Source organism: Doryrhamphus excisus, linkage group LG1 (genome assembly GCF_037039965.1).
Source record: "Doryrhamphus excisus strain RoL-2023G ecotype Guam linkage group LG1, RoL_Dexc_Guam_v1.1, whole genome shotgun sequence".
NCBI lineage: Eukaryota > Metazoa > Chordata > Actinopteri > Syngnathiformes > Syngnathidae > Doryrhamphus > Doryrhamphus excisus.
Genome location: NC_136357.1, coordinates 2,127,205 through 2,153,119, shown reverse-complemented (window position 1 = coordinate 2,153,119; position 25,915 = coordinate 2,127,205). Strand labels below are relative to the sequence as shown.

Here is a 25,915-nt window from a genome sequence, read left to right as displayed (position 1 = left end):
CTGGAGCCTATCCTAGCTGACTTCGGCCGAGAGGCAGGGTACACCGCCCAAAAGACTAACCAAAAGACTTTGCAAAATCCGTTCCTTTACCCTTTCCTTTATGTGTCAGGTATTCTCAAAGGATGAGTGCTTTTACTTAAGTTTAGTTTTATTTAGCTTCATTCTATAACTTATTTACTGACTAAAATTGTATTGTAAAAATTGTGATATACTTATAAATTGGTGACATCACAACGCTATAAATAAATAAACTTGGCTACCACTGCTTCCCCAACTGGCCATGTATCTGCTGGAGGAAATAACAGCACTGAAAAGCAACCAGACTCCATCCAAAAATCATCATTCATGACACCATTTCTGGCAGGATGGAACAGCAGATGAGAAAAACTATGCAGATGTCTTCCTCCTCCTCCTCCACCTCCTCCTCCACCACCTTCAGTTCCTCCATCAGTTCCACCAGACTGCGAAAGGTCTCTCAGGGCTTGTCCAAGACTTTCGATGGTAAGAAACTTAGACATGATATTTTTGTGGCTATGACTGATGTTGATGTCCTTCCAAAATCCTCCATTAGACAGTACCGGGGTACAGCGTAAAACATCAGCTGTGGTAGAGACCTTCAGTCAAGTACAGAAGTCCCTCAACATCCCAGAGGGGGATTCTGTCCCGGATTTTGAGGAAAAGCTCCGCCCGATCACGGCACAAGAGGGTAAGTTTCTCTCCAATCATCAATGAGTCATTTGTGGAAGTCATCGCATCCTCTTATGTCCATACCCCAACTGTATTTAAAACAACAGTGAAGTTTGAAGAATAGTACAGAATCTAATTATAGATTGACTTTACATAGAAATACTGGTCGTCTCAAGCTTAACTCCTCTGGGACTATTATAATAAAATAAAAAAAAGCAGAGCAGAAGACTAAATTGTCTCAGTGGATGAAAGTGTTTTAGATCCACTCGCTGTGCCCGAGCGACGACCTCTTCCAGCATAAAGATGCTGTGACAGAACACGTCAATAAGAAAGAAAACTTTTTTTCATGGAACTGCTCGGAACTTTAATTATGAGTCCATACCGCCATACTTGACGTATGAATATACTTTATATATGAAGTCACAGTATGAAAGCACAGCAGAACCGTGCAACATAAAATGCTTTAGAAGTCATTCCTATTGATCTGATAATACATATTAGAAGTGGGCGATGCTACACATTTTAGCGTCAATCCAATGCTAAGTAAACACAGAACCGGTATTGCTAATACCAATATATTTTACATAGATATTTTTCAATATTATTGAACAATTTTGTGAGTTTTGCCTTTGGTTCACCGATTCTAGCTGTATCTTTGGCTTTTGTCGATTCGATTTATTCCACCCACGGCCCGCCTCCAGGCATGCCCACTCTACTGTGGTTGGTCACACTCTCAAGTGCTTCGGAGGACTTCCACATAGCAGCCGAACCTAACTTTATAGGAGTTGATCAACGGTGTAGGATAATAAACAACAGGACTACCAGTGTTTACAAAACGGATTGTGGTGGGAATTGGCTATTAGTAACGCCACTCCCTGTATGCACACTCTATAATGCTACACAAACAACCGCTTTTGTTCTACGACTTACGCAAAATTGTTATTTACTGATTGCTCTTCTGACTCTTCCACACGACCAAGTAACGTTGGAAAGTCGTCTGGCTTAAGCAACAGTTTGTCGGCTAGCAGTCCAGTGTGAAATCCGGTGGATGGATTATATATTTTTGTAGGGAATCAGGCACTCCAACCACTTCGGTCTGATGCTTGCATCGTTAGGTATTGTAAATAAATGTAGCTTTACCTTAAACGGAAGACACACTTCCTGGGAGAAATTGCTAACACTGTAAACAGAGAAGCAGAGCTTGAGGGAGGGCAGAGAGCGTATCTGGCCTACAGCGCACACCCATATAAGGAAACCCGGCACTTTGTGACATCGATGACTGAGTACAGTGCTTTTTTCCATTTGAAATTATCATTTATACCGGTAAGTTATTTTCTTATCATTGTAAGAATTCACATTGGTAGATAAAAATTATTGCAACATCCCAACAAAAAATACCGACATAACCCTGGTATCAATATTTCGAATCCCCCCCAAGTCTAAAACATGGTTTGGTCTGTCATTCAAAGGTGATGGTGCTGCATTCAAAGCCAAGCTATCCGGGAAACCCAAACCCAGTGTTAGATGGGAGCGAGCCAGTGGCAGTCCACTGTCGGCCGGCACGAAGGTGTTCTACGACGACATGAACAATCAACATATACTTAAGGTTTGGCACATACACAACTCGTTTATTGCGGATCAATCCTTCTAGTGCCATGAACATCACGCCACGTATCAATGACCTTGTCTTGGTTATACAAGGTGCTTTTCGGTGCCACCAGACTCATCTCACCGCATCCTGCTGGTCTTACTACAGGAATTATGAACTGATAACACACAGAGCTGGTGTCTTGTGTTCCGATATCAGTATAACCTTGAAATCACATGCATTTCAGCTTAAATGCACATTTCTCAAAAGCGGTGTCCCACCGAAGAGTACTTACAGGCAGGGTCAGCACTTCTGTGCATCCTATCATTAAGCGGAGGGGCTTTACCAACTTGGTGCTGTCAAGTGAGACAGCACACCCATGCATCATGACCAGAAGTAGATGAAAGTAAACGCTCTCTGATCCTTTTATCTATAAACACTCTAAAGTGGATTTAGCTCTCTCTCGCTGTACCAGTCCGGGGATCTTAAGTGAAGTTTAAATAGCTACTATAAAGCAATTAACTTGCGGGTGCTGACATATGCATCTCCCTTGGCCAACTGCATCTCTGCCAAAAGTTGCAATGCTCGAAGTCAAGCATTACACTGCCATCTGCTGTTTTAAATAGATGCTGCCATGGGAGCAAACGTCAACCGGAATAACTTGGCTTACAGAAATCCTTATATTGCATTCCAGATCAAAAATCTGACTCTGGAGGATGCTGATGTCTACAAGTGCATTGCCTCTAACGAGCACGGAGAAGCCATCTACAGTATATCGCTTATTGTTACAGAAAGTAAGTCCAATCATTTCATATACTGTACAACAGTGATTTTCAACCTTTTTTTACATTGGAAAAATCTTGTGGCACACCACTAATCAAAAATGTTACAAAATGTCACCACGACCTCACACATGCATCAATAAGTCTCTCGGAGGAACAAGGTAGGTGTTGCCACACGGACCAATATTACATTGCTCTGCCAGTCTTTACACCACAGACACTCCACAGTAGCCATGTTTTTACATCACCACTTTTTCTCTTTCCGAATGACCTTTCGGGAAACAATGGTATCCATAGATAGGAATATTCCAATCTCTTGTCTACATGCGCTGTGAAAATCAAACAGAATAGTCAATAGGGCATGCCCAGTAAAACGTAAACATCAACATCACGTGATACCGGCTTCCACGAGTTTTTCTTTCACTTGTTGGAATAACTCCGTATTGCCAGTTTTTTGTCTGTCCAGTCTTGAAATTTAGTTTGAATCAAAAACAAACTTTGCTCAGTCCAGTGCCGATTGCTGGCCTCCATTTTTAAAAGTGAAGAACGTCTGGATCTGCGTGTTACGTCATATCTGAGCATGCGCTGAAAGAACGCACCCGGGATCAATGTAAACAGGAAAAGATCAAATTCAATCTTGCTAATATTTTATAATTAAACTCAGGACATGTTTTATATAGATATATATTTTCTTTTTTTAATAAAACTGCACTTGTGAATAAAGTATAGAAGGGTTTAGCTTCTGCTTCACAGATGGCGCTAATGCATACAAAAGCTGCTTGCCAACCGCCAATAAACAACAGAAGAAGAAAAACACCACGAAGAAGAACGCAGTCTGACAACTTTCCGTTTGAGCGGGTACAAGATACCTCAATCGGATTGGTTAAAGGAATATTCCATCCATGTTCAATTCTTTCCGTTTGAGCAAATATACCAAATGCAATTGGAATATTTGGATCCATATATTCATGGCTATTGACATAATATTTGCAAATGATGATTAATAAATGTTAATTATAAAAAGTGATATTGGATAATTCCTCACGACACACCTGACGGTTTCTCAAGGTACACTAGTGTGCCGCGGCACAGTAGTTGAAAATCACTGCTGTACAATACACACTGCGATCCTGCAAGCCATTCATTTAGTGTTTTTTCTTCTTCTTGCCAGATCCAGCGCTGGACTTTATAAGGATGCTGAAAAAATGGTTGGTTGTTCAACTTGTCAAGATTCAATCTCCTCTGATCCTACTTCACGTTATTGTTTGCATGAATCCAGAAATATCTACAAAGACGTCCCTGTGCAATGGTGTCACATCAGCAGTAGGGGGAAAATACTTTTGAAATGTCATCGTGTTTATACTGTCAAACCCGCACAAAGCTTGCACACTCCTCTGCACAAAGATACATAAATTATAAATGTATTATTAATTGCACAACACGATAAAACTAACCTTGTACAAAAAAACCTGAGTTAAATGTGTGCATTATAAGATTAAGGGGTGAAAAACGACAGAAATATCGAAGTTTATATTGAGAGCGTTACATTTAGTCATTGGAATGGCCCATTTGTATTTCTGGAGTAGAGTATCTGGTGAGAGACCAGGGTTCAATTCCACCCTCGGCCATCTCTGTGTGGAGTTTGCATGTTCTCCCCGTGCATGTGTGGGTTTTCTACAGTTTGCTCCCACATTCCAAAAACATGCTAGGTTAATTAGCTAGGTTCATAGGTATCCATAGGTATGAATGTGAGTGTGAATGGTTGTTTGTCTACATGTGCCCTCTGATTGGCTGGCCACCAGTCCGGGGTGTACCCCACCTCTCGCCCGAAGACAGCTGGGATAGGCTCCAGCACCCCCCGCGACCCTCGTGAGGATAAGCGGTAAAAAATGAATGAATGATTATTTTCAGTCTTTCTATTCATCAACAGTCATTGGAAATTTCAGTAAACCACAACACTATGAGCAATGGAATAATATTAATGATAACTAAAAATACATACATAAACGTGGGTTTACTCCGGTTTCCTCCCACATTCCAAAAACATGCTAGGTTAATTGGCCACTCCAAATTGTCCATAGGTATCAATGTGAGTGTGAATGGTTGTTTGTCTATATGTGTCCTGTGATTGGCTGGCGACCAGTCCAGGGTGTACCCCGCCTCTCGCCCAAAGACAGCTGGGATAGGCTCCAGCACCCCCCCCCCCATGACCCTCGTGAGGAAAAAGCGGTAGAAAATGAATGAATGAATGGTGAGTTGATCCACTCCATGTTCTTCTCCCTGATGTAGCAGTGTGGAGAAGAGAGAGGAGAAGAAGCCTCCAACAGAAGAAGAGATGCTAAAGATCTTGTCCGGAGCTGAGAAGAAGGACTATGAGAGGATCTGTGCGGAGTACGGCTTCACCGATTTCAGAGGAATCTTGAAGAAGCTGAAGGAGATGAAGAAGAAAGTGGAAGTGGAGGTAGGCCTGTCATGAGTACAATTTATGGAACAGGGCAGTGATGGTAAAATCATATGATATACACATATGATATATCATCGGAAATATGTTTCCCAGGTCGTACGAGTGCTGAAACCTTTGGAGGACATCACTGCCAGAGCAGACAGCAATGTTGTGTTTGATACCATCCTGGAACTGAAAGATCCAAACATGAAGATGCAGTGGTTTTTGGTCCGTTTGTGTGTTTTCCAAGTGAGAAAATGCTGAGCACTCCCAACACGGGTATTTTGTTCTCAGGGCACAGAACTGCTGCGCCTCCAGTACGCGCATGGCAAATATGAAATGAAACAGATGGGAACCAAACACATGCTGTGCATTTCTAACGTGAGCCTCGCTGACTCCGGAACCTACAGCCTGCAAGTCGGAGATAAGAGACAGTCAGCTAAACTTAAAGTCATAGGCAAGTTATTCATGTCACCTTTATGTCACCTTTCCTCTCTTTGTCACATCTTCCATTGTTTTTTTATGCTCAAATTGCAGTTAGTCAGGCGTACACCAAATTATTTACCCTAGAAGATTATTATTAGTGGTGGTTCTGGCTCGAATGACACCCTGGGAAGACTGACCCCTTGCCTCGCAAACCTTGCAATCCAAAGAACCTCAGTGTTGCTAGTGTCAGCAAGTGACATGTGGATGTTTTTTCTATCAGAGTTGAACAGATACATCCGACTTAATAGCCAAGCAGATGCTGTAGTAAAGACTAAAGATTTGTCCGGTCAAAACACGCAGGTCTTCGGACTGGTCGGCGGTCACCAAGCGGTTCTATTAACGCTCGGCTTTGACTGAACCCCAACTTCATAAACACACCTCATACGTAGAGAGTAATTTTTACCATTTATATAATACTACAAACATCTTGACAGAACAAATTGTCTATGAAAAAATACATGTAACTCCAGCATCTCAGAATTCACGAAACACGTAATCTAGTTTATTTTTGTCCACAGTGGGACATGAATTATGACCATCCAGTTTCAATGTTGAAGTTTTTCAAGACCTAGATAGTGCTACCCAAACTAAAACAACATTTTTTCTATTCCTGTCAGATGAACCTCTAAAATTCCTGTCTGAATTCAAGCCAATGAAAGTGACAGAACGCCAGACTGCTGTGTTCGAGGTGCGTCTATCCAAGAAGACCAATGTTCCTCTGATCTGGAAGGTTAGTATCTGATAGCATGACTACACAAAAAAAATATCCTTTGAAATTTTGAAAGACGATTGTGATAATTTACTGTTTTCTTTTGGGCCCTATGACCCAGCCAATCCAATCCCACTCAATATTATTAATATTATATTATTATCTTATATGTTTACAGGTGAAAGGAAAGGAGGTAAAAAGGGATGAAAAGTTTGATGTGTTGCTGTCTGAAGACGGTCTGACCTACACCCTGAAGATTAAAGACGTGAAAGTCAGTGACACTGGAGACTACACCATCAGCATCGGAGACATCTCGGCCACTGTGCCGCTTTTCATCGAGAGTATGAAATACACCTCATCACAGAGAGGATGCAGAATTAATGCAATATCAGCTGCTCTATCATTAACCTCATATTTATCCTTTATCTGTATCATCTTTGTTACACTTAAAGGTTTCAGATCATCAAACAAATTTCAATATTAGTCGATGACAACACAACTGAACGCAAATGTTTTGTTATTAAGGTAGAAAAAAAATCCAAACCTACATGACCCTATGTGAAAAAGCGATTGCCCTATATCCTAACTGGTTTAACCACCCTTCGCAGCAACATCTGCAATCAAACATTTGCAATAACTTGCAATGACTGTCTTACAGCGCGGTGTAGAAATTTCAGCGCACTCATCTTTGCAGAATTGCTGTAATTCAGCAAAATCGGAGGGTTTTCAAGCATGAACCGCCATTTTAAGGTCATCACAATAAGATTCAGGTCAGGACTTTGACTAGGCCACGCCAAAGTCTTCATTATGTGTTACGGTGCGGCTTGTCGGCGTTGCATTATGACCCTAGGATGCAAATAAAAATGTTTTTTAATTTTTAATAATAATCTCGCTGTGCAGTGGCAGGAAACTGGCAGGTGCGTGAAATGAGTAAGGGTGTGAGCGAACGGAAAGGAACAACAAAGGAAGCGGCGACAAAATAAGGGCATGGAAACAGGAACTAAGTCATAGAAGGAACTAAACAAGCTGTCACGGAGGCTAATTATGCAAAACAATTATGTTTTGCTTCCGCCATTCAGAGGTGGACTTGCTGGTGTGTTTCGCATCATTGACTGTTTTTATCACAGGGATTCCCATCACCTTCACCAGCGCCTTGAAGAACATGCGCGTAAAGGAGAAAGGCAAGGCACGAATGGAGTGCGAGATGAGCTCCAAGGATGTGCACATTCGTTGGCTGAAAGACGGGAGCGACATCACAGCCAGCCGCCGCTACATCTTCATGCGTGAGGGAAAGAGGGCAGAGGTCATCATTGAGGAGTGTGAACAGACAGATGAAGGAGAGTACTCCGTGGTCTGCACGCAAGACAACGACCCGCAGGAATACGCCACTTCGGCCAAACTCACTGTGGATGGTACTAATATCTATCTGTTGTCAAAGTACTGCATACTGAAATTACCTGCTCTTCTTTGCTCCATGATGTTTTCTGTCATGCTGTCAGAACGTTTTGCCTCAGTGAAGAGTGGGATGTCAGACACTCAGTGTCCTACGGGCAACCCTGCGGAGCTCTGTGTTGTCTTGGATGATGAGAAGGTGGATGGAGTGTGGCTAAAAGATGGACAGGAGGTACAAGATTACTTACACGATTATCTCTATTCTATACACTTGATTTTTGTATATGATTTCATATATATCAGGAGTGGCCAAAATTTTGGCTATTTTCTATTGGCCGTTACCTCACGCCCTGACTCCTTAAGAGTCATACCGAGAGCCAAGCCAAGAGCCAGAGTGTGAGATTTTAGCTCGATGGCTAGCACTCTCGACTCTTAATTCTGCTAACCCTCGTTCGATCCCAGGTGAAAAGTGGGGTTGGCTGGAACAGTCGGGTTAAAAGATAGCTTGGGATATAGTGACCTGCACTGGATTGGTACAAAATGCAAGGGTGTCCAAACTACGACCCATGGGCCAAGTGTTACTTGCCATCCATTTTTCACCGGCCCATATCAAAGTCTAAAAATATCATTGACAATGGCCCGCGCACAATATGTGCTTAACTGTTTTGTACTCTTTAAACACTATGTAGAGCTCCTGTATTTAACAAGGCAGATTATGGGATATACAGTAGCATAATATTGTTCAGGGTAACCAGAAATGGTGGAACCAAAGAGGACTTATGTGTGGTTTTGCTTCCTTGAGGCTGAATCTGTGGTTGATATTATTTCCCGTGCACTGGGTGATGGTTCAAGCTTGGGGAAGCCGTGTATGGTAATGGTAATGGTAATGGTAATGGTAATGGTAATGGTAATGGTTTGATTTCATTTGAACATGCATCAGATTACAATTGAATGCATCACATAATTCACAGTTCCACATGTCCAAAAGGAGTAGGAAGAAGCAAAGCTTATTAAATCCTACCCCTCCATCTGGTACTTTTACAATCAGTAACTGTTACATTTGTTCACTTCCTGCTTTCCATAATACAGTTTAAGGGTTTGTTTTTTTGCACCTCGTACCAAAGTATCATACGGCAATATTGTTAGTTTGAACAGAGGGGCTAGACATTCATTCAGCTAATGTTTTGCACCTTCAGTCCGACTTTTTTAAGTTCAAATATGACCTGTTTCTCCAAGGTCAGCTGGGATGGGCTCCAGCTCAGTATATATGTGGGCTGGAAACGTGTTGAACCTTTTGTTTTGCATAACCCTAATGTGTGATATCGCTCAGGTTGCAGGACAGAGAGGAGTTCAGGTGGTCAAACAGGGAGCTGTTCACAAGTTGATCTTCTCAGGCGTGACCGATGCTCACGAGGGCAAGTACACCTTCAGAGCCAAGGGTGCGGAGAGTGAAGCTGCGCTCACTGTTGCAGGTGACTATGCATCTGTGTATGCGTGCCTATGTGACGTGTCCATCTAAGTGAGAAAACTTCCAGAAAATTTAGTTTATTTCTATATATCTCAGATCCGCCAGAGGTTGATTCCTCTGTGCTGGACATGTTGGGAACCCAACCGGTAACAGTGAAAGCAGGCCAGACTGCTACCATTAAGATCCCGTTTAAAGGGAAGCCTCCTCCCAAGGTCACATGGTACAAAGACGGCGTGGAGGTTGTGGAGGGTAAGCGAATGAAGGTGGAGCGGACTGCTGATAGCACCACGCTGGTGATCAACAAGTGAGTGGCAGACTTTCAAACATTTTCAGGCCTCCTCAAGATCTTAGGAGATCTTAGAAGATTTTTGCTGTGTGAGCAGATGTGTGCGAGAGGACAGCGGTGCGGTTGTGCTTCGACTAAAAAGTGACAGCGGCACGGCCACTGTCAACTTGCATCTCAACGTGATTGGTGGGTGACGATACACCATACGATTAACCGTTGTTAAAGATATAACCAACAAAACCGTACATTCATCTTCTTTAGACCATCCGAAACCTCCTCAAGGCAAAGTGGAGTTCTTGGAGCTGTCCAGGAAGTGCATCAAGATGAAGTGGAAAGCCCCCAGAGACAATGGTGGCAAGGAGGTGACCGGCTTTGTGATTGAACGTCGTGAGTCAAGTAAAAAGTCATGGACCAGGGTGGGGGAAGTAAAAAGCAGCATCACCGTCTTCACTGATGACAAAGTGGAAGCGGGGCAAGCATATCAGTATTACATCAGGGCCGTCAACTCGGAGGGAATGAGTGACCCTCTTGAGACTGAAGAAGTGTGCGCTGGAGAGCCTATAGGTAAGAACTATTTACCATTTATGTACTAATTTGCATATTTCTGAAAAAAAAAAATACACCCCTTGCTGAAATCCACTTAGAGCCTCCAGGCACAGCGTCCCAGCTTCAAGTCTCTGATGTCACCAAGGACGCCATGACAGTGAGCTGGACACCGCCGGTTCATGATGGAGGAGCACCAGTTCTGGGCTACAACCTCGAGAGAAGGAAGAAGGGCAGTAAAATGTGGCTGCAGGTCAATAAGGAGCTGATCACAGGTCAGACTTTAAACCTATACTGTATGGTTGTTTGGATATTTTACAGTACTTAAAATACGGTACTTACAGAGGTATTGCTTCCTGACCAGTGAGTCATTAAATTGCTCTAAAATAGAACGGTCCACATATTAGCCGAGCTTAGTAGCATCAATGACACGACTGTGTTTCTGTATGATTGCATTCACACTGAGAAGTATGACAAAATGAAGTTAGGATTTTGGATTTTGCACTCAAACTGCCCAAAATGATGAGTGCGTTTACCGCTATAAAGTTGGCCAATTGAGGGACGGATGCATATATTGAAGCATCTGTTGACTAAAAGGTTGGTGCTCTGAGCCCACCCAGGGACAAGTACATGTTTCATAACAATGTGCGCTCTAAACCACTCGTACATCACTTCATCAAATGAATGAATCATCAAATCGCTCCAAATTATGATTGTCCATGATGTCCATGTATTCAAAACCAACCAGGGTTGAGTGTGAGTTTTTATCAAAGGACCAAAGTGCCACAAGTTCAAGTCCCACTGTTGATCAAAATGTACAGGTTTTCATTCATTCATTTATTTATTTTCTACCGCTTATCCTCACGAGGGTCGTACGCATGCTGGAGTCTATCTCAGCTGTCTTCGGGACTGGACTGGTCGCCAGCCAATCACAGGGCACATATAGACAAACAACCATTCACACTCACATTCATACCTATGGACAATTTGGAGTCGCCAATTAACCTAGCATGTTTTTGGAATGTGGGAGGAAACCGGAGTACCCGGAGAAAACCCACGCATGCACGGGGAGAACATGCAAATTCCACACAGAGATGGTCGAGGATGGAATCGAACTCTGTCCGACCGCCATGCAGCTCACCCTGGAGTATTAAAAAAAGTCAAATAATATTTAAAGCCAATGTATACTAAAGTTATGCATTATCCTTCAGAGAATGATTAGATTTGAGTCCTGTGGATTTACTTTCACATATGCAGAACTGTATTGAATCAAAATTAAATGTTTGGTTACATTATAGATGCATAAACAGTGCTTAATTCATACCAAATCATGATTTGGGATTTAAAGAAAAAGCACAAACTGGTAGTTGCGATGACATGTAAAAGTGCCTAAATCAAAGGGAGGAACCCCCAGCCGGCCCGGTCGAAGGGACCCAAAGATGGCACCCCGTCAGCAGACCCAACACAGCCCCCAGTGTGGAGGAAATACTGGAGTTAAAAGCTAAACACTAAAAGCATAAAATAGGACTAAAAATATAAAATCATAAAAAGTTTAAAAATATTAGTTAAAAGCCTGATTAAAAAGGTGTGTCTTTAATCTTTTTTAAAAAATATCAACAGTCGCCACAGAACATGCAAACTCCACCCAGAGCTATGTAACCACTAGGCCGCCGGTGTACAGGTTTTATGTTGCTTTTTTTCCTGTAACTGCTCATTCATTGGTTACTTCCAGACTCAAAATTTATGGTGGATGGGCTGGTTGCTGATGTGGAGTATGAGTTCAGAGTGAGCAGTATAAACCAGGCCGGAGCAGGTAGTCCTAGTACTATTTCCAACGCAGTTATGGCCAAAGATCCTATACGTGAGTTCTTCAAACTTTCCTTTGAACCTTTGTCTTACTACTGATGTACAAGAAAAAATGGTTGTCTTATTCTTATTTTAGAGGCACCCGGCTTGGTGAAGAACTTGCTTGTTTCAGACTCCACCAACACATCCATTTCTCTGCGCTGGACACCTCCGGAGCAGGGGGACACACCGTCAGGTTACATCCTGGAGGTTCGCTCTAAAGATGCCAAGGAATGGATGAAAGCCACTAAGATCCCCATTGCTGGTACTGGCTTCACAGTAGGGGGGCTTAAAGAACGAATGAGATACCGCTTTCGTATCCGGGCTGTGAATGAAGGAGGGCTGGGGGAGCCCATTGAACTCTCAGAGGGCGTCCTGGCTATGCCTCCTCCTGGTAATACAACTTCATTCCCTTTTACTCTTAATCCGTCCTCCTGATTCCATTTCATTGGGTATTCAACCCACAGTGGCTCCCAAGTTTGATCTTCAAGGTAAAATCAAGAGTCAGATGGTGGTCCGTGCAGGAAGTACACTTTGCCTTCAGCTGAGCTTCACTGTGAGACTCCATCAGCCGTATGATAATGATCCTTCCGAGCCGCATCACTGACCCGCTTTGTCACCGCAGGCCTCCCCCGTACCGGTAGTGACCTGGTTCAAGGATGGCAACATCACTACAGGAAGAGAGGTCATCACCAAAAGCAATAATCACTCCCAGTTCCTCATCTCGTCCTCCCAGCGCAGTGATTCCGGAGTGTACCGTATCCACCTCAAGAACGATTACGGAGAGGCCCACTATAACGTTAATGTCCGGGTTACAGGTTTGTCCAGAATACCCACAAAGTTTGTTTCGTAGTACTATAGACCCTTGTTAAAACTGTTCCTTTTGGTGTCAGACTTTCCACGGCCCGCAAAGAACCTTCGTTTGGTTGAAGAGGTCCCTGGGACTGTGACCGTGCAGTGGGATCACACTCCAGATCTGGCTGACGATAACGAGGGAGCCCATTATATCATCCTTAAACGAGATACCGGCACCCCTTCTTGGTTTACGGTGGCTGAGCGTGTCTTCAGCAACAAGTACACCGTTACTGGGCTGCTTCCAGGGAGGAAGTATTTCTTCAGAGTCGTAGCGCAGAACTCTATTGGAGACAGCGATCCTTTAGACTCAAATGAAGCGCTCATCATCGCCAGGGAAAAAGGTATTGGAAGTATTCAGCTTATTTATCGGAAGTGTGTGATTTTGCTGTGCTTGTATCCTCAAGAGTGCATCAGCAGCCTTCTTCGCTTGAAGGAATATGCTGGACCGCCACGTCAGGTGAAACCTTCATTCCTTCTTCACCTGAAGGACCATGCAGTCCACCGAGGCCATGACTGCACCATGAGCTGCGCCTATCAAGGAATACCAACGCCACAGGTAAAATATACATGGTACAGAAATATCCAAATATATACGCTCTTGGAGGTGTTCTGTTCTGATGGATTTGGTCTTTCCTGTGTGATAGGCTTCCTGGTATAAAGGAGAATGTAAGATCTCTGACTGCCCTCGCTTTTGGCAGAGCACCGCAAACGGAGTGTGTACCCTGGTCATTCCTATTTGCGATGCTAAAGATAGTGGGAAGTATACTCTTGTTCTGGAGAATCCGCTCGGGATGGCAAAGTGCTCATGCGACCTGGTGATTTTTGGTGAGTTATAAAAAAGGTGAAGATAATATATATAGAAAATACATTACGGCATGTGTGGTGTCATTGTCTTCCAGATAAGGATGACAAGAACCTGCTGGAGAGCCTGGCTAACCAGGCAAACAAGGAGAAGCTTATCTTGTAGGAGACAATGTATGCTTCGTTTGACAAGATTCTGCATACTTGCAATTATTTAGCTCGAACACACGCATCTGCTATTTAGATTGTGGAATGTTATTTTCCTTCTGTGCATGAACTTTCCCTGGCAGTGTAATAAATGAACACTAGAGGTCAGTGGGGTACTTTTCATTCTTCATGAGCAGTGTGGTGTGTTTAGGCACTTGTCATCGCAACTACCAGTTTGTGCTTTTTCTTTAAACCCCAAATCATGATTTGGTATGAATTAAGCGCAGTTTATGCATCTATAATGTAACCAAACATTTAATTTTGATTAAATACAGTTCTGCATATGTGAAAGTAAATCCACAGGACTCAAATCTAATCATTCTTTGAAGAATAATGCATAACTTTAGTATACATTGGCTTTAAATATTATTTGACTTTTTTTTAATACTCAGGGTGGGCTGCACGGCAGTCGGACGAAGTTCGATTCCATCCTCAGCCATCTCTGTGTGGAGTTTGCATGTTCTCCCCGTGCATGCGTGGGTTTTCACCGGGTACTCCAGTTTCCTCCCACATTCCAAAAACATGCTAGGTTAATTGACGACTCCAAATTGTCCATAGGTATGAATGTGAGTGTGAATGGTTGTTTGTCTATATGTGCCCTGTGATTGGCTGGCCACCAGTCCAGGGTGGACTCATCCCCCTGCGACCCTTGTGAGGATAAGCGGTAGAAAATGAATGAATGAATAACACTAAAAATAATAGTTACGTTCCAGGAACCACCACCGAATGGCAAAAATCCAAGATGAATTAAGACTAGGGATGTCTAATAATTATCGGCTCGATATCAGCATCACAAACATTGATATCAGTGTTGCCTGGCAAAATTTTACCAAGCACAGGACACAAAATTGTTATGGGGTTCCTTATTCTTGGTGGTTGACTACTATTTTTCAGAAAAGTATCAAAATCAAGAAAGAAATGTCTGTAAAATAACTGCAGTGGCTCTACACATTGTCACATAAAAGAGCATCCTTTTAATACCTTGTGAATACAACAAAAGTACTACCTAAATACCTCAATATCTTCGGAAAGGCGTCAGGGTTAGCAGCAACAATTTCTGTAACAAAAGTTGTCACGTTACATTTTTTCCAAGTGAGATATGTATATACTCAACACTATATACAAATGTATGAATTTTTAAACAGAAAATTTAACTTTACATACATTACTAAAAAATTAAATAAACGTTGGACAACAGAAGGGCAAACTGCCAACTTGAATAGCTCTCCATGCTATTATGCTAGCAGCAACCAAAATATTACCTGAACATAAAAAAAAAACACACACTGTAAGGACAAAGTACTACCATTTCACTACAAATTATTTATTATGCTGAAGAATACATATAATTTGGAATATTTACCTTTTGGAATTAAAGGCCGAGTCATGGACACAAACAGTCGCTTCTACTCGGCTCTCGTTCAACCCTCACTTCTTCTGTCCATCCAACCGTCCAAAAAACCCTTACAGACAGCACAATAACCTCTAGCGGTGTCATATAGAACTGCATCGTAAACGGGTTTTTTTTCAACGTTTTTTTTCTTCTGTTCATCCAACGTCCAAAAACCCTCAACAAACAACACACTGACCTCTAGCGGTATCCCCTGTAACTGCACCATAAACCGTTTTTTCACCGAGTTACATTAGTATCAGATTTTTCCCGATTATGAAAACCAATATTAAGAAAATACGGTATAAAACACCCACTCCACTACATGAGATATATCATGTTACAAATATCGGTATTGATTGATATCAGTATAGGAAATTAAAAGGTTTTTTGGCAAAAAAAAAAGTCAATATCGGACATCCTTAATTAAAACGACCATAAAAATGTCCATTTTTACGCAAACCTTTTTTGCAACGTTGATGCTGATGGTCTCATCCGATTTCGAATCAACATTTGCAATAAGAGTAACTGTTTTTTTGATTAGATTCGCCTCCAGGAACCCCAAATCTCTCTTTGGTGTGACACATACACTTATTAAACACATTTAAAAGTATAAATAAAATGATCTGGATTGTGAAAATACATTATCAGTGAAAAATTAATATGTAAACATGTAAAAAAATTGTGGCGTATTTGTACAATTTAGGAAAATAAGGAAAATGAGGAAATAACTACAATAAAAATCCACAAATAATATAATTTACCAATAAAATGTAATCGTTTTGTGACGTGTTTAAAGAAAAAAAAAGTTTGGCTAGTTTGTGTGTACTTTTCCAAGTGACGTAAACTAAAAAGTGTATTCTGACACTGTACGCATGTGTAAGGTCACCAAGGCCTGACAGCCAAGGTGTGTGACATTATATGTGAGTGATGCTTGACTGTGGTCTGATTACCAGCTGCCATGGAGGCCGAGGGGAGTTGAAACCGATCTGTAGACGTCATCACGCTGGCTCACACAATGGCAGTGTCAAAAGAAGCACCACAGGGGGGGTCAAATGTCGGGTTGCCAGGTTCCAGTCAATTGAGCGGTGACAGGCTATAAAGTGACATCACTGCTTCCTTCGCCCTCTTTATTGCTCGATATTTGCAAGGCTAAATGCTCAGTCTCGCCCAATGTCAATGAAAATGACGCAAAGTCACAGTATAATTAAGTATAATTAATTCCCTATATAGTCATTTTAACATACATAATTGCAAGGAAAATACATCGATTGTAAATTTCGGTGTATAAGCCGCTACTTTTTTCTTAAACTTTGAAACTTACAAAGAACACTAAACTCATCACACAGCAACTTAACACTCAAAAGGTATACCTTAAAAAAAAATTTTTTTTAACTCTTGTATGGTTTTACCATAATGCATTTCATTCTAGCGACTCATTCATTGAGGAGCTGCAATGACGTCAGCCTCCCTCTGGGTTCTCAGCTCTTCTGGGCTCCTCTGTCGTCCATACATTTTCTATGCTGCTTATCCTCCGATTAAATGTTTGTGGGAAAACTTGAATTTCACTACAAAAATATTTGATTCATAAATATATAAAGACATTTGCTGAAATTTATTTGACACGGCGGGGTCAAGAAGCAATTAAAGGGGACTTTCAGTGAGCAACCAGTGCACTCACAATGAGATTATCAACCCATTAGGAAAAGCAGGAGATCATTATATATTTACAAAAAAAACTTACAAAGAACACTAAACTCATCACACAGCAACTTAACACTCAAATGTATACCGTAAAGTGTTTTTTAACTCTTTTATGGTTTTACCATAATGCATTTCATTCTAGCGACTCATTCATTGAGGAGCTGCAATGACGTCAGCCTCCCTCTGGGTTCTCAGCTCTTCTGGGCTCCTCTGTCGTCCATACATTTTCTATGCTGCTTATCCTCCGATTAAATGCTTTGCTAAGACCAAATGCTTTGTGGGAAAACTTGAATTTCACTACAAAAATATTTGATTCATAAATATATAAAGACATTTGCTGAAATTTATTTGTCACGGCGGGGTCAAGAAGCAATTAAAGGGGACTTTCAGTGAGCAACCAGTGCACTCACAATGAGATTATCAACCCATTAGGAATAGCAGGAGATCATTATAGATTTACAAAAAAAACTTACAAAGAACACTAAACTCATCACACAGCAACTTAACACTCAAAAGGCATACCTTAAAATGATTTTTTGAAAACTCTTTTATGCATTTCATTCTAGCGATTCAGTCATTGAGGAGCTGCAATGACGTCAGCCTCCCTCTGGGTTCTCGGCTCTTCTGAGCTCCTCTGTCGTCCATACATTTTCTATGGAAAACTTGTATTTAACTACAGAAATATTTGATTCATAAATATATAAAGATATTTGCTGAAATGTATTTGTCACGGCGGGGTCAAGAAGCAATTAAAGGGGGACTTGTTGTTGCTTTTTCCACTTTTCTGACCTATAAATGTAGTTAGAATGTTGTATTCTCACGTTAAACAAAATAACGAGGTTTGCACATTTGGAAGTAGAAGAAAGAGGCGAATTTCCCAACACTACAACTATGTTCATGTATCACTTTTATGCCGCCATTCAGCATAATTTGCGTTTTTTTTGTGTTTTTTTTTTTGATGGCGTGCATCGAAATGATCTTCTACAGACGTTTTGGAAGAAGAATGGAGCTCTTTGACGGTACAAGCTTGGCAGTGAATGAATGTCACACATTTGGAGAAAACTGGCAAGCGGTGGAGAAAACAGATGAATGAAAAAGAAAAAAAAAGGGGGAGAGAAGTCTGGGTGGCCCTAATAGAGGACGCTTTCCCACCTCGGGCCAGACAACAGAATGCAACTCTTACGAGGAAAGAGCTGTGTGTTGGTTCCGCTGCTGCTGACGCATAAAAGAACCCTGTTCAATATCCACTGGACTCGGGAGTGTGGAGTGCGGTACTTTGCTTTGGACAGAAGGAAACACAAACTGACGGACGTTGCATTGTCATTGCATTTATTTCTCCGTTACATGTTCACATTCATAGCAGCTTCACTACAACAAAAAAAACGATATTTTCTATACAGTCTTGAAATCATTCAATCACAATCATGGACAATAAAGGAAAATATACAGCATAAAAACAAAAGGAAACATTTTTTCTTTCAGTAAATAATAATTAAATGATATATATTTATGGCTATTTGTGGGGAAAAACACTTCTCCATCAAGCCTATGTTGCTTAATTGAGAAAAAAAAACTACAATGCAACACTGTGAGGTCTGAAACACCTCCACTTATGAAATAAAATAAAAATCTATTGTGCTTCAATAATCATGTATGCTTGGCCCATATTAGCATCAACTCATACAATCTGATTCATCTTGAAAGGAAAATGATTGCATTTTTTTTTTATGAATTTAGGCCCAAAAGTCAGTCATGGTTTAGAGTTAGACTCTTAAGGGGATGGGTAGCTCGGCATCAGACAATAAAGTGGCTAAACTGTAATCACTTGTGATTGACAGTCATAAAAATTGATATTTTGTAGTTTTTTAGTTGGGCTGCACGGTGGACGAGTGGTTAGCGCGCAGACCTCACAGCGAGGAGACCAGAGTTCAATCCCACCATCGGCCATCTCTGTGTGGAGTTTGCATGTTCGAATGTTCGTGCATGCGTGGGTTTTCTCCGGGTACTCCGGTTTCCTCCCACATTCCAAAAACATGCTAGCTTAATTAGCGACTCCAAATTGTCCATAGGTATAAATGTGAGTGTGAATGGTTGTTTGTCTATATGTGACCTGTGATTGGCTGGCCACCAGTCCAGGGTGTACCCCGCCTCTCGCCCGAAGACAGCTGGGATAGGCTCCAGCAACCCCCCGCGACCCTTATGAGTATAAACAGTAGAAAATGAATGAATACTGGTTATGTTACTTGGCTGTACGGTGATCAAGTGGTTAGCGTGCAGGCCACACAGCTAGGAGACCGGAGTTTGATTCCACCCTCGGCTATCTCTGTGTGGAGTTTGCATGTTCTCCCCGTGCATGCGTGGGTTTTCTCCGGGTACTCCGGTTTCCTCCCACATTCCAAAAACATGCTAGGTTAATTAGCGACTCCAAATTGTCTATAGGTATGAATGTGAGTGTGAATGGTTGTTTGTCTATATGTGCCCTGTGTCCAGGGTCCAAAGACAGTTCGGATAGGCTCCAGCAACCCTTGTGAGAAAATGAATGAAAAAATGAATGAAAGCAGAGGTCATGGGTTCGATTCCCAACTAGTTTTCCGTCAGGAAATGTACATCAAATGTAAAAAGTAAGCCAAAACCGTTCGTGCGATAAACCAAAAAACTGTATTTCACTGTAAAAATATTTTATCTCTTTGTTTTTCTCAGGCTGCTGAACCTCCCCTGAAACCAGCCCCTGTCTTTATACAGTTTTTTACAGTCTTTTTTCACTTTCTTGAGTCATTTTCAAGTCACAGATACAAAAACAAAAATCCCTTTCATTGCAAATTTGGGCTGTGTATGATCAATATCGTTTTTAATTGCACACCATAAAAATATTGAAAGGCAGTCAAAGTCTTAAACTATCATAACTTCCATCATAGAACCCAAAGAGAGCAACAATCAAAGTGCATGTCAAAAACCTGTACCTTTATACTACACCAGCTACTGGCTCTGGATCAATACTAACAGACCAGGACAGACCCAAATCCCCCACCGCCCTCCACAGTCCTCTTTCAGGTCCCTTTTGTCTGCTTGCACAAAGCTCACAACAACAGGGCTGTTGACAGGCTGATGTAACGTAACAATCCTGTCCGCCATTTGTGGGAGGCTAATATAAATGCAGCGTTCTCCTGTGTCATATTTCAATTCTAGCGACATTATCAGTCAACACATAAACTTAAACAATATAGCATACTAGCGGTACTGCCAAATATACTGTATCGGAGAAATGACACTGAAGGACTTAGCTTTGGTTATTTGTGCTGTACAGCAATTTAAAACCAATAACTGGCAGCTTTCTGACTCCAGCAGGCATAGTTGTGGGTTGTCGAACAAAAATAACCGTAGAAAGAGTTCATCTCACGAAGCTCCTGGAGTGTTATATAAATTGCCTACATAGTACGAGATGAGTAAGAATTCCAGACTTTTCTTTTTTCCTACCATGTTTTCTTCCCGAGGCTTGAGCCAAAACAAGTACATAAATGAGGAAGAGTGGCGAGCGGGTATGAGTTGAAACGCTGCATGGACAAATTAAAAAGACAAGCGGGTCACGCTGATGGGTCGGACTGACAAAGCAAATATACCAACAAGACGCTGACGGACCAAAAGCAGATTGAGGAAGTTTCAGGCCAAAACAGTAGCCAGAAATAACATCTTTAGTCGAGTCTGCTAGAGTTGCTCAGTCAGTAAACCGAAAAACTAGAAGTCTTATCACGATGATCCGCCTGCAGATGTCACGTGACTGCATGAAAATGAAATATCGGTGCATTAACGGCAAACGGTCAAAAATTGTTTTGCAAAATACAGCATAGGATTTTTCCGTCCGAATAAGCAATTGAAAATAAACCCGCCTACTGTGCTTTTATTTTGAATGCCGGTCCTGTCCGGTACAGTATATGTTATGGCGAAGTTTCCAGATTGTTGCGAACAGACGGGAAGCAGTGCTGCTCTGTGTTTTTCTTCATAAAAGTTAAATTACAGGAAAATTATGCAACTTTCCCAAAGAAAAATCAAACGTTTAACAGGTATAATTAATGATTGAACAACGGGGCATGTACAGCAATTGAAATTGTGAAAATTAAATGTCAATTTCAGGTCATCGCAGCAACAAAAGACCTCGATTTGTTGTGTGTTTTGCTTTTTCTTTGGCTTTTTTCCAGCAGCACTGAATGAAAAAAAACAAACAGTCGACAAGAATGAGAAAAAGACTCCAGCTTTGCCCGTCACTGAAGTCATTAAAGTTGTATTATTCGTTTTAATGATTTTTTACATCTTAAAATTACCAGTGTTAAACTCTTTTAATAAAATGTAAAATGTGACTTAAAAACATCTTGTACAATTAATTAAACTTTTATGACGGCTGAACGGTTTAGGCCTATTTTTATAATTAATAAGTGGAATAAGTGTTTGGATACTTAATGTATACAAACTAAAACAACCCAATCAGCCTCAATAACAGCCATAAGTATATATGGCTATATATATATATATATACAGCCATAATATCCAGTAGTGTAATAATGACTCCATCCAAGATGGGTCACAGCATTTATGGCCTTGAGCTGGTAGTATGCAACACATGCACACAAAAACATGCCTGGAATATATACAGTAAAGTCTCGTTATATCGATATTCTCGAGAGTCGGAAAAAATACCGATATAACCGGACTATCCATATATCCGATCCTGCGCCGAACTGCATTAAAAGTGGGCGGATCTTTGATATGGCATGTAATTTTCTCCTTGAGGTCATGGATTGCGTATCTAGCATGCTTTTGTACTACAATACATTTTGTACTACAGTAAATAAAAATAAACTTACGCTGTAGTGATTACCGGTTACCGGGACATAATTCACCCCGGAACTATCGATAGCGAAGGTGTTGCCACCCGGAGGGGTAGGCGCGAGGGACGGGTGTTTTCCGCTGTGTGTGCTGCACTCTGGTGGTGGAAGTGTGAAAAATAAAGTTGACTGGAAGCAGCCGTTCGCCATGTTCTTTTTTGGTATTGAAATCCTTAAGCAAAGATTGATTTAAGCTGCTTTTGTATCGATATAAGCAGACCAAATTGGCTGGCGGGAGATGAAAAGGGCATCGTAGTAACCGGATTATCATAATAACCGGGTATCGTACTAACGGAGCTAATTATATCATAAAAGACTAGAAATTTGCCGGGAAATGAAAATAGTATCGTAATAAGCAGTACTTCGTTTTAACAGATATCGATATAACAAGACTTTACTGTATACATTGATATCTGAAGACAGTTGCGGTATTTTTATATCGTCAATCAGACGCTTCATTCTAACAGTAAAACGGTGATGCAATATCTGTGATATTCCTGTCATTTCGGGGGCGCAAAATTATATTTTGGCGTCATTAGCCATGATGCAAAACTCAAATGTGTTTGTGTGTGGACGGGCAAAATGGAGCTTTTTGGTTTGTGTCATAAGAAATGTGCAACATTATGTTTTTAAACCTTATTTACAGAGTGTTGGTGTCATTCCGTGCAGTGGTAGACTACTACTGTACAGAGTAGCGACAATCTAAAAAAAAAAAAAGTAATAAAGTAAGGTACAAAAATGAAATGTATGGAAAACACTGTCATAGTATTCAAGGTGGAAATATGAGATACTAGATACAAGACAAACTACTAACAAAAGCAAAAAAACAATTAATTTGTTAGTTAGCAGGCTACTTCCTGGTAGAGAAAAGATGACATATCATTTCTATATCACAATCCGCACCATGGCTGTGTTCGAAACCGCATACTTACCTACTACTCATATTAACTTTTTGCGATTTTTGAGTATGTGAGAAGTTCTTGGATGTATACTGAATTCACCAGAAATGTACTACTAGCTAAAAAAAATGTTAGCTGAACACTGAGCAGCAGGATGGACCAAACGGTGATGTCAAGCAAGATATATTGCGAGTTGGTTTGCTTCTTGTTTTCAAAGTAAAAGCACTGATTTATCACGATGTTTTTTTTTTGTATGAGAAAAGTAAGAGGGTGTTTTATTTTGTGAAAAAAAACCTGCTCACTTTAGCTAGCTTAAATTTTGACGAATTCGTCCGAACTAAATTGTAAACGGTTGGTATTTGGATAAATAAATGGCAAACTCGGGATCTAAACGGACACTTTCTTGCCTGATTAAAAAAAAACCTCAATAAAGTAATGTATTTAAAGAGTTTAGAGCGTAAGTCTGATGTCTGATGGACTGAGTTTGCAGTATGGATTATGGATAGTATGGGCATGGAAGTATGTAGTACTTAGTATGCGGTTTCGAACACAGCCAATGTCCCATTTGTCCCATTCACGACCAAAACAAAACCAACGGTCTTGGTTTTCATTCCTCGGTACAACTGTACCAGTGCCAACAATATTAATTTAGTAACATTCAAAATATTTACCTATGAGAGCATGGACTGCCTGATCAGTTCCAATAACGCCATGGACTTCCTCTCATAATGTGCAATGCCCACTGTTTCGACTCACTCATTCACTTCACTCATTCAGTTCGAAAGAATTGAGTAAGAACAACACTTATCACACCTATTTACTTCATTTCTGGTTTTTCAGTGCCTAGAAAGAACTTAGTCCGATGTGTTGCTAAGGTTGTTGAATAACTTCAATAACGGACCAAACAAAGCAATATGGTTGTTTGCGCGTGGAACGGAAGGGACTACAATTAATTCAACAGCTCCTGACAGCACTTTTTGGGGGGAATTTTGCCCATCATTCCTAATCCTGATGTGAAACATGAACACATATTTCTTTTCTGTGCATTATAATGATTGAAAAAAAGGTTAATATGAGCTAGCTAACAATGCATGTCATTGGGACATACCTATTTTGACTACAAAGCCGTCTAAAAATACTTTTATTATTTGATAAACATGCTGTGATTATGCATAAATTGATGATATAATTATGCTAATACTGTAATCTTGCCGCAATTTGTTGATTTTAAACATTCTTCCTGGGGCACACCGATTTAGCCCAGGAGCTAACACTACTTCCGCGAACAACACTTGCAATATCGGCTCTCATTAGGATGGCTGTGTCTTCCAGCACAAAACTGACGGCAAACAAACATCTTTTTTTGAATCTTTGTAGCGAAATTGAGAACTAAGTAGCGTTGCTAGCTGAGACTAGCGGCTAGCAAGGCGTTGTGTTACACCGCCAGATATAGTTTTTCATGTTAGCTGCTACAATAACGGCTAGAAAAACTATATCTGGCGGTGTAACACAATGCCTTACTAGGTGAGACTAGTGCAGGGGTGGGCAAACTACGGCCCGGGGGCCACATCCGGCCCGCCAAGTGTTTGAATACGGCCCGCCCAATCTTTCCAAAATATTTCATTTAAACTCAACATACAACCTGGCATCATGGCCTGAGCCAACCTTTTGATGGTTTTATCAATTTCGTTTTTTGACATGGTCTGTTGTTTACAAAGTGCTCCTGAAAAAAGGGACACAAGCACATAATAATAATGATAATAATAATTATTATTATTATAATTATTATTAGAACTATTATGATTATTATAATTAGTATATTAATGCTAATTATTATATTAATTATATATCATATTATTGTTATATTTGTATATTTTACATAATAATAATATAATAATTATTATTTTAATTTTATTGTAATTATTATAATATTTTATTATTTTTAAAATATTTAAATATAAATATAAAACAATAAATAATAATAGCAGATTGCATGACAATTTTACAGATACAATAATACCAGGTGGACTGTTACGTGTAAAATATATAGTCTGCCCCCCCCAACCCCTGTAAATTTTGTCATATCAATGCGGCCCGCGAGTCAAAAAGTTTGCCCACCCCTGGACTAGCGGCTAGCAAGGCGTTACCGTTATCGTTTTTTGTGTTAGTTGCTATAATAATAATAATATCGCCGTAGCTTGATTAATATACAGTCACTTATGTAAATTGAACACTGTTGGCTTTTTTTGTTTTGTTTTGTTTGTTAGGGCTTTAGCGCCAAAATAGGTAGCGTAGATCTCATGATGTACATTGTTAGGTAGCTCATATTAACTTGTTTTCTCTCATTAGAATGCACAGAAAATGGAAAGAAATATGCGTAATATTGTAAATGATGGGCAAAAAGTGTACTTTTCCTTCGAAAATATCATCGTCAATACAGGGTAAGAGACTCGCATAAGGGGCGGAGCCAAACACGGGCAAGTCTGTCATAAATCCCTTTTTTGAGAGGACTATATCAACAGTTGTAGCAACTGGTTGTCTTTTGGGTTTTTGACCAACGACCTGGTTGACTGGGACGCTACATAACCAGAAGACAAGGAAATGTTATGAAATCGCATGGAAAAAAAAATTCGATTTTTAAGTGTCTCGAGTCTGGGGACGATGTGGTAAAAGTAAGGTACGTGAATCCAACACATACACGTACATTTGCGCTCCCGTCACATTTCAAAAAAAGGTCCAGAGTGGCATGCACCTCTAAAACGAAAAATAATTACACCTAATACTTTGTAGAGCGGGATAACGATACCGTGCACACATCGATGGTCAGTCAGTTGCAAGAGGCATTTGAATACCAGGTCGGATTGTTGCTGAGAGAAGCTGAAGATAATACGACCCAACCGCAGCTTCACGGTAAGAAAGAAGTGTGGGGTTATCATACATGCCTGTGGTGCTC

General features: G+C 40.8%; 1 protein-coding gene across 1 annotated transcript; it reads left to right on the top strand.

Moving 5' to 3' along the window:
* The first annotated feature begins 365 nt into the window (after nt 1-365).
* LOC131131694 (immunoglobulin superfamily member 22-like) lies at nt 366-14,200 on the top strand. The gene is made up of 24 exons (XM_078791710.1): nt 366-501; nt 572-706; nt 2,157-2,293; nt 2,970-3,069; nt 5,340-5,518; nt 5,615-5,728; nt 5,795-5,957; nt 6,604-6,716; nt 6,874-7,036; nt 7,823-8,107; nt 8,195-8,319; nt 9,418-9,559; nt 9,652-9,859; nt 9,939-10,027; nt 10,103-10,405; nt 10,486-10,659; nt 12,117-12,245; nt 12,327-12,623; nt 12,697-12,785; nt 12,855-13,047; nt 13,123-13,425; nt 13,489-13,640; nt 13,729-13,909; nt 13,984-14,200. The coding sequence occupies exons 1-24, from the start codon at nt 366-368 to the stop codon at nt 14,049-14,051; spliced, it is 3,978 nt and encodes a 1,325-aa protein (XP_078647836.1). The 3' UTR covers nt 14,052-14,200.
* Nucleotides 14,201-25,915: the final 11,715 nt, after the last annotated feature.